Source organism: Charadrius vociferus, unplaced genomic scaffold (assembly GCF_000708025.1).
Source record: "Charadrius vociferus isolate BGI_N301 unplaced genomic scaffold, ASM70802v2 scaffold770, whole genome shotgun sequence".
In the NCBI taxonomy this organism is placed as follows: domain Eukaryota; kingdom Metazoa; phylum Chordata; class Aves; order Charadriiformes; family Charadriidae; genus Charadrius; species Charadrius vociferus.
Window position 1 is genome coordinate 508,392 of NW_009646395.1, and position 9,590 is coordinate 517,981.

The 9,590-nt window shown below is 39.7% G+C and overlaps 1 protein-coding gene across 1 annotated transcript in view; it reads left to right on the forward strand.

The window, feature by feature from the left end:
• MAP7D2 (MAP7 domain containing 2) overlaps nucleotides 1–9,590 on the forward strand; it is a 107,167-nt gene that overhangs the window by 75,390 nt on the left and 22,187 nt on the right. The window contains exons 4-6 of the mRNA XM_009894500.1: nucleotides 5,692–5,806; nucleotides 6,726–6,824; nucleotides 8,863–8,973. Coding sequence (XP_009892802.1) covers nucleotides 5,692–5,806; nucleotides 6,726–6,824; nucleotides 8,863–8,973 — 325 coding nt within the window. The remainder of the gene's footprint in view (nucleotides 1–5,691; nucleotides 5,807–6,725; nucleotides 6,825–8,862; nucleotides 8,974–9,590) is intronic.

Sequence of the window (9,590 nt, forward strand, 5' to 3'; positions counted from 1 at the left end):
CCCCCCCCGCCCCAGCTCTTCCAGTAAGCCCCTCAAACCCCATATGTGTAGTAGCAGTGGAGGTCTGAGAAAGGATGGTGATAAAGTTCAGCTCTCTGGGCATTGCACGTTACTCACTGCTCATGAGACACTCTGGATATTTGAGGCCACCTTTACTGGAAGAGCTTTGAACCAGTATTTCCCACACCTGGGGGTAGCGGAGGGGTGCACCCTGGCCAGTGAACCAGTATACTGCAGCATGTCCTCAGTGTTTTTCCTTTTAACACTGGTTTACACTGGGTGGGGACTGGAGCACCCATTTTACCTGCTTATCAGGTGTCTGCAGTGCCACGTAGAGAGATTTTCTTACTTGTTGTCTGCCTTACTGGTTGCCCTGTTGTATCTGCCTTAAGTCCTTTTTCCTTGCTTTTTAACAGAGCAGAAGACAGTGCGTATTTGTGATAGGACCAGGTTATGTAAATCTCTCTCTAGAAAATATTGTTGTTGCATCTGTTAAGAGTTTCAGAGATGAATGGCTCTTAACAAACTATGGAGACCTATTGGCTTCCTACATCAGAACATCCTCTGCCTGGCTGGTTTGCATGCAAAGGACTTCTCAAAGAGGAGGTGGCTAAAGTTTGATTTATTTTGCTTACTTTAGGGGAAAACCTCTATAGTGCCAGATTAGAGATAGTGGTTTTAATGTTTGCGTTGATGGGAATAGAGGTGTTCTGGCAAAGTTCTCTGGGGCAGCTGGAGCTTGTTGCTGAACACAGTGGAAGTGTGTCCAATTCCTCAGACAGCAACCAAATACATGTGTCTGAAAATCATCCTGTCTATATTGACTGCACCTTTCTTATCTATAGAGGTCGTCAGTAGCATTCCCGTTCCCTCCATATTACTTTTAAAGCTGCCAACTTCCTTTAGTAAAATCAGTCCCTGAGCCTTGAGGAAAGAAGCATGTTGTTGTTCAACAGAAGCTATTAAAGAGTTGTTTTTAATAGTAAGTAGCCAATGGCTTTGGGACTGGATAAAAGCAAAGCTAGTCCTCATTGAGTTAAAATAATTTTTTCTCTTTCCCAATTTTGAACTTCCATGTGACTTGGAAATATCTTGCAAATAAATGTCTAGCTGTACACAGGGTATCGAGAAGTCTGGAGAAGCTGTGTTCTTCCACTTCTCTTGTATTCCATAAGACGACATGAACATCACTTGTACAGGTCACGTCAAGGATGCTAGTGTGAACAAGAGCAATAACATCCATCTAGTCAAAGATTCATTTTTAATAAAACCATTAGATTATTATGTTGTAATTGAAAGTTAATTGCTTTTTGAATTATAACATACGGAAATAATAACCGCTTTCCAAACATCTTTTAGCAATTCATATACTGAGTGGTATTCAGTTGCAAAAGTAATACAAAAATTTTGCTACAGTTTGAGATTGCTATGCAAGTGGTCTCTCAATTTGCTGGGCAGTGAACATGAGGAGGAGTTTAGTCCTCACTATGACATTGACCATCCCCTGCTCCCCCCCTTACCATTACTTGCTTCTGCAGCTCCCCATGTACCTTTAACACAGAGCCTTCATTTGTCCCATGTTGTTCTTTGTTGCACAGACTCTTAATAAATTTGCCTTTTCTACACACCCGTAATTGTAATTGATTGAGAGTAGAAATGAATTCTATTCAGAAGGGTGGTTAAATTTAAAAATACTGCATTGCTTTTTAATGCATTCTTTGGATAGAAAATAACAGAACTCTTGTGGCGATGAGGAAGACCTACTCCAAAGGTAAAACCAACTGATAGTATCAGGAAATAGTGAACTACTTAAAGTGCTGATGAACATATAAAGTGAAGAGGAAGAGAGGGTTTTGGGGCTCTTTTAGATGTTTGTATTGTAGGTATAAGGTGGATTGGTTTAGAATTGTTCTCACAAATTATTTTAAATCATAATAATTGTAAAATGAATTTTTTCCTCGTTTTCACATCTATGTTGTGTTTTACATTTAAAATAAAAAAGGAAAGTGCTTCAGTCAAGTTACTTGGGTTCTCACTATTGGCTTGTGGATTTGTTTGGTTTTGGTTTGTTTTTTGCTTGTTTTAGTTCAGACAGTGCAAATGTTTGTTCTTTTGCTTAGTCTGAGGAAAACCTGGATGAATAACCGTGGATGAATAACTATGGATTTTGGAAAGTAACATGTATATTGTAGATACTAGCAGTAGATGGCTCTCTTTTTATGGTTTTACTCATTCTTAATTTAACCTACATGCAAAGCTTGTACATTATAGTTTTTTGTGGAAGCTCACTTTATCTTTAGTGCAGAGATTATTTCCTCTATCGCTGTTAGAGTTCCCAAATGAGGATCACTTGGGTAGTTTGATATGTCTTTTGAGAAGGTACTTCATCTATAACAGAGGAAGGATTTTTTGTGCATTGTTTGCTGATGGAGTGCTTTGTCTTGTTTTTTAGTTTTCGTCACAGTCCAAATTATTATTGTATGAGGTGTTTATGCTATACTTCCATGTGTCTTATTGTTTTCTTTGGCTTTTTATTTTTGTGATAACTTAAAATGTTTTTTTAAATAACTGTCTTTTCTTTGTGAAAAATGGCCTTCATATTGTTCTTTATCTAAGCTATATCTGCAGGGTTTCATGAGGTTTAATAATTATGTTCTATAGTGCTTTAATGAAAGGCTTTTTGGAAATGAAAATGAATAATCCTCTCCACATCATGTAATTGAAGATTTCAACCCCAGATTGTAGGTAGCATGGACTTTCAAATACGTATGAAAAATCATTTAATTTCTTTAATCTATTTCATTATGCATTTTCTTCTTAAAACAGCGCTTTCATAGTAGGTGGTATAAGCGTATTCTGTGGTTTGCAAATTAAAGAATATTGCTTGTCCTTGCTCCAAGCAGCATAAAAAAAAAAAACCAAACATAAATCACCCAGATAATTTAAACTTGACTGCTTTCATCTTATCTTTTTTGATTAATATATAACAATATTCATTAGATATGGAAAGTTAGTTTCTGTATAAGTGTATGCTTTAATGGGAGGGTCGTTTTTGTTTGTGAAGAGTGTGGGTAGAAAGGTAAACTGGGGCAAGATGCAGAGTAGAAGAAAGTAATTAAAAGAAACAGACTTGCAGAGAAGAACTGGTATTGAAATAGGAGGTGGGCTTTGGAAACATTAAGTACAGAAAAGGGAGTCAAACAGAATTAAATTAATGTTGAGAGGTGGGAATCTAAAGGCAAAAAGTGTGAACTGGAAATGCGAAGCCAGAACACACAGGTTTTAAACATGGAAATTGCATCATCAAGCGGTAAGAGAAGAAGGAAAGCCTGTAGTGAAGTAAATCAGAGGAGAGTGACTTTGGATTCCAGAGACTGGAAGATTGCTTTCTTTTCACACCCGAAGTACAGACAAGAAGTGACAAAACTGCAGGGTTTTTCTGTGCTGTTGCAGAAGAGGCTGTGCTTGAGCTTTGTGGTGCTTCATGTGTTTGCTCTGTAGGGAGAAAAAGGAGGAGGAAAGAGGCAAAGTGAGCATTTGCGTGCCTGCCTGGACACTGATGGCACTGACTAGACAGAAGGGGGAGGAATGGCGGGGGCGGGGGGCGGGGGGGGGAGTAAGCAGCTGTCTGCTCTCAGTGGTCTTTGAATGACGTTACCTAATAGACCGTGAGCTAAAGACATAGAAGGGAGACAGAACTGAAGTGAGAGCTCAAAACACATGACCAGAAGATCATCTTCCTGGAGATGGCAGGAGAAATTGTGACAGCAGGATGGGTCACCTGGCCGAAAAGTAACAGGGACAGGAGAGCTGAGAATGATAGAAAGGGTACGTGAGAGTTGCCTTTTTTCACTTGTTGTATAGAGGATAATACAATGGAATTCTTAATTTTATTGCAAGTCACTTGTACTGTAAAGAGAGCTTAAAGACAAAAGGTAGTGGCTTGCTGTTGAAATTGATGGATCATTGGTAGCAGGGTTGGATGAGGTGGAAAAAATGAGGTCAGAAATAAATAACTGGAAGTCATGGTAGTAGAAGAGACTCCTTAAAGACATGGAAGAGACAAAAGTATATTGCAGACAACCAGAAGATGATGAGAGGGCATCTGGCATTGTAGAAAGCCATTGACCATAGGCAGACCCCCAGGCAGGTAACACAAAGTTTACAGTACGTGCATAAAAGTTCAAGGCATGGTAGTTACTGGAGGTGCCTGATGTGAGGGTCTGATCTGCTGAAGGAGCTCTATCAGAAACAATAGGCTCAATCAACAGCAGTGCAGAGACTGAAGGAGACATGCTTGAACGAAGACTGAAATTTTGTGGTAAAATATCTCAGGGAAGGGGAATAGAAAACCTAGACCAAAGTCATGAATCAGTGAGAGAAAGTAATCTGCCCAAGAGATGCAGGAGAGGTTTTCAGCACAGCTGATATGAGCTAGCAAAGGTATTGGAGGAAGAGCAGGGGATTGATAGAAATTGAAGGGGCTATCATGTTAGCATAGAAACCTGTCACCTCAAGAGTTTGAAGTGGATAGATTAGTTTTATACTAGACCAGAAAGGCATAGCAAAGGTAATAAGTAATAGGACCAAAAATACTAATAGGATCAAAGGGCTAAAAACCATTGGGGCGGGAGTTGGAGGCAGCAAGAGTAGACTCATCTTTCACAGTAGGGGTTGAGCTGCTGAAACGTGAGGGTGCAAGAAGTTGCCAGATGTGAATGAGGTACTGGGAGGATGAAAGGAAGAGGGTGGTAGGTGATGGAATGGTGGGTGGGGAAGAACCAGGTTTTATCTGCTTGAAAGGAGGGAAAGAAAAGGTACAGAGATTATTGCCACAACAGTAAACCACTGAAAATCCAGCAGAGGGAGGAGGTGGGAACAAAACTGAGTGGAGGTCTTTGAGTGAGAGTTAGGAGGTGGTGGACAGGGAATTAGGTGACCATAAGTAGCTGTAAGTTAAAGGTAGAGCAGGATTTGGGGAGGGAAATTAATCTCCTTGTTCTTGCCCATCTGAAAATCCTAACTCATCAAACCATGGAGAAGAACATGGGGGTGGAGAGAAAAAAAAAAATAATCTCAGAACAGCAGAATCTGGGCATGTACTAAAAAAAAAATCAGAAGCTCTTAAATGCCTAGACTGTAAGGAACGTAGTGGAAGAAAGGAGGGAGGTTTTGTAAAAATAAATAAATAAATTGGGCATCTTGCAAAGTAACCTACTTTGGGTTTGAAGTGATCATTTATCTGCGTGGCTAGGAGGAGCCACTGTCATTGCAGCAATTTAGCTGTGCTCAGAAAGGGATGGGAAAAAAAATCCTGAGGTCTGCATAGACAAGAAGGAGTTAATGCTTGTCGAGCATTATTCTTATACAAATTAAGTCCAGAGCACAGCAGCAGCCTCACCAGCAGGAGCAGATGCTAGGCAGTGATGCAACCTGTGTTATTTACTTAGGCCTCTGTAGTGACCTCAGTGGCTTGCAGACAAAGGATACACATATCTGGAGGTAGGTAGCATGCTGATACCTTCTTTATTCAGTCCTTTTTCTTTTACTGCAAACAAGCTCCTGTAATCATATTGCGTGGAGCAACAGGGGAACTGTGTGTTTTTAGCATGGTTTCAGAAGGAGGAAAAAAAAAAAACCTCCAAAGCAGCAATTCAGATTTGGTTTCTGGTTTTGTACCAATATAACCAGGAACGTTTAGAAGCCATGATGCGTCGGTCCCTTGAACGCAGCCAGCAGCTGGAACAGAAGCAGAAGCGATGGTCGTGGGGAGGAGCACTGGCTGCAGGCTCAGGAGGGAGAGATGGTAAGTGAAACAGGCTGCCTGCATTGCAGATCTTGAAGTGCAAAATGCATGAGCTTGTGGAGATAGTAAGGATGATGCCTTTGATAGTTAGGGTGGTACTGTAGGGGCTACTGCCTTGGGGCGTGAATAAATGCTTTGTAATTGCTTGCCAAGCTTCCTCTCTCTAATACCTTCTGGAGAGAAAGGTCACTCCTAACTTTAGGAATGCAGATCATTTTAATAGAGTAACCAGAATCTGTTGGGAGGATGCTAAATGCTGAAATTAAAATTTATGCTCTCTCTTCCTTATTCTCTTCCCCCGCATTGTCTTCCCACGCACACAGTTAGCAAATTTAATATTCACCAAAGGACTGAGTGCTGTCTGAGCCTTGCAAAAGATGATCTGTTTTTGTTTGGTACTTCTAAAAACCTCATGGGAATTTCTAGAGACTATGCAGCATGTGCAGTTTAAAATAGTTTGGTTTTTTTCCCCACATACTTTTTGTTGCTGCTGGTTTTGATTTGGCTTCAGAACAAATTCTTTTTATTACATAATCAGCCATGTACCGCTTTTCTATTTCAAGAAGATACATGTTTTCTGTTTTAAATCATGTAATTTATTTAAATTTGCCAGGTTTGAATAAACTGTTGTTATGGGGAAAAATATCCGTGTTTGGGTCATGATGAAATATGACAGTTACTCTCTTTCAAAAAGCGTGTAAATAACTCTAAAAAGGCAAACTATTTCACATCATAGTTTTCACAGTATGCCATCAAAAAGGCCAGGAAATTAAATCTATATGATAATAAAAGAAGTCTTTTATACTTTGAGAAAGAAACCAGTTTGTCTTTGTGATGCAGTTTATGCTTAATTCCACCTCCCCTAACTTATTCAGTAATTTCTTTCACCTCTTTTTGCTCTGATTTCTCTGCTGTGTAGGTGAATCAGAAAATACCCCACCCCCTGTTCTAGGTTTAGCTGCCAACACCCTTACTCCAGACCCTGTGACCTCTACTGCTCCTGCTGATTCCTTCAATGGTATTTCAGAGAATCACAGTACCATCGTGTCTCGTTTATAACTGTTCTAATCACTGTAATCCATCCACTGATCTTGTCTTTCCTAACCACTGTTTTCTTATTATTTCAGTCTGGTACTTTACAGCATTACCTTCAGTGATGTGGACCAAATGTCTTTTTAATTTCCTTTTAATTTTGCCATAGTGGAGCAGTGCATGCCTCACATTCCAACACAGTAGAGGCATTTCATGGTTTTCTCACTAACTGTAGACTTCTACCGCTCAGATTCTCATCTCTGTTAATTCTGTGGGCACTCTGTGTTTGTGTGTGTGTGTAAATATAATTACGCATATATTTGACATGGCAAGTTCTAATGGGCATGCGCAGGTGCAGATGCTGTTTAAGAAAAATAAAATTCAGTTGCACAGTAGGAGCAAATGTGTTACAGAGATGGTGGCTCATCAAAACAGTCCTCTTTTTCCATCTCAAAGGCCTTTTTCTGCATTATTTTAAGAACAAACAAATTTGGTATAAACAGCCATGCTGTTTTCAGCCTCCTGAAGTGGATCTTGGCCAAGCTGGTATTTTAACAAACTCAAGTAGTTGACTTTGTTTAGGCAATCGTATTTTGTTTTCTTTTATGTTGTTTTATGTTGTGCCTTTTTTTTTTTTTTTTAATTACTATTCTCCTAAAAGGATCATGAAGTAGATGAGTCCGCCAAAATTAAGAAAGAATTGCATATAGGATTTCTAATTTTGGTTGCAAATGTACTTGGCATTTTGAAAGCGTAACGTAGCCTTTTCAGTGCTTTTAAGAACTAGGTTCCTTCTTTCCCCCCAAAGGAGGAGCTAGGCTTGGCTATCACTCATGCAGAATGCACAGTAAATCTCTTAGGACTCTTATTTCTGTGCAAACAGATTCAGAATTTTGTACTAATTGTTACTCATGTACAAAGAGATGTGGATGTGCAATAGATGTTTTGCAGCATACCGGCATTGTACCTGCTTTTTTAAAAAAGCAAATGAAGACAATTATGTTGTTTACTGTAGTAGATGGAGGCAAATCTTGCAGACCCCACTGGGGTGACGTTTTGATGGATGTAATAGGGAATGCAGTAACTTAAGGGCTGCAGAATTAGGGTCACATATATGTCTCTAGTTGAAAATATTTTTTGTTTTGACAGAAATAAAACTGAAATTTAAGGGACAAAGCATCTATGCTTTTACCTTCTTAGCATCATGCAATGATCATCATATACTACTAGTACCCTGTAGTAATACTTGAATGACATTTTTCTGTCATTCAGTTGAATAAATGGCAAGGTAGTATGCTCAAACAGACTTTGTCAAACAGTATTTCAGAAGAAAAATGAAAGCACTTGGGCTAGTACCAAAAAGCACCTTTTTTTTGATATATATATTCGCAAGCACAAAAAGATAAAGCCAAATGGCTAGTGCCAGATCAGACGTTAAAACTTGGGGTAGTACCAAAAAGCACCTCTTTTTTTGATATATATATTCTCAAGCACAAAAAGATAAAGCCAAATGGCTGGTGCCAGATCAGACGTTAAAACAGTGAGTTCTCATTGTGTGAATGCACAAATGTCAGTTAGTTAATTTTTGTATTAGAATTACACCCAAGGTCTACCCCAGCTTTTCCAAACTGAAAGTAGAGGGAAGGGGGAATGGAGATGAGGAGTTCAGAGTTGTCACATGCGCGGTTCATTTTCTTCAGGTAACTTTCTGCTTGTGCCGGTGTTGAATATCTTCTGTCAGAATAGTTTCACTCGTTCAGACCTGATATATAATGATTTGCCTGTGGCAGTGTAAAAGATAGATTGTCGTAAAACTGGAATGTTAAATTCACAAGCAGAAATGTTGCATCCCAAAGCATGTCTTATAAAATGCTGGTCCTCCAGCAGTTGGAAAGAGCTTATCTCATGCCTTATTCAGTGATATGATCAGTGGCAAGGGCCAGGAGTACAAATGCGAGGTTAATTTGGGGAGTTTATCAACACTGTGATGTGAATACAAATATCTTCAATGCGTCTCTCTGCAGCATGTGACAAACTTTCAGCTTCTACAATGAATCTGCCAAAGCAAATGGAATCGCCAATCAGTAAGCGCCTCTCCTCCTCCACAGCGGCAATAACACATTCCCCCGACAGAGGCAAGTGAATATGCTGGTCTCCTACCAGCATAACCTCTCCTTCTGCTTAAAGCGCTTCTTGTCCATATAGCTATGTAACTCGCTTATGTCTGTTATTCAGAAGAACTCAAACAGTGGCAGGGATTGTAAGTTAATACAATAAAATAGTTCTGCAGCTTGTCTCAAGACTGTGCCGTGCTGGAGATCCTAGGCCAGCGACAAACGCTGTGGGGTTTTTTGCTGATTCTTTTTCAATTTCTGATATTCTAGCAAATGGGATTGTGAGTACATGTGGCAACGGCAGGAATTTCCTGTAACTATACAGCTTGTGATCTTCTAGACAAATAATGAAAAACAAGCAAACCAAATGTGTGGCTCGACAATAAACGTGGGGTGTACCATGGGCAGAAGTACATCCGATGAGCCACCTGGGAGACTTCAATCTGGTGACCAGAGTTGTAGAGCCCTTTAATTTGATTTGAAACCCTGATCCATCAGAGGCTCAGCAAAAGATGATCATCTTGCGGGATTAGTGGTTACTAAACACTACAGAGAGGACTGAAAGGTTCACCCCACTGTGAACTCTTTCGGTATTTTTTGGTTTGTTTTGTGTGTCTTTTTTCCTTAGCCCCCCCCCC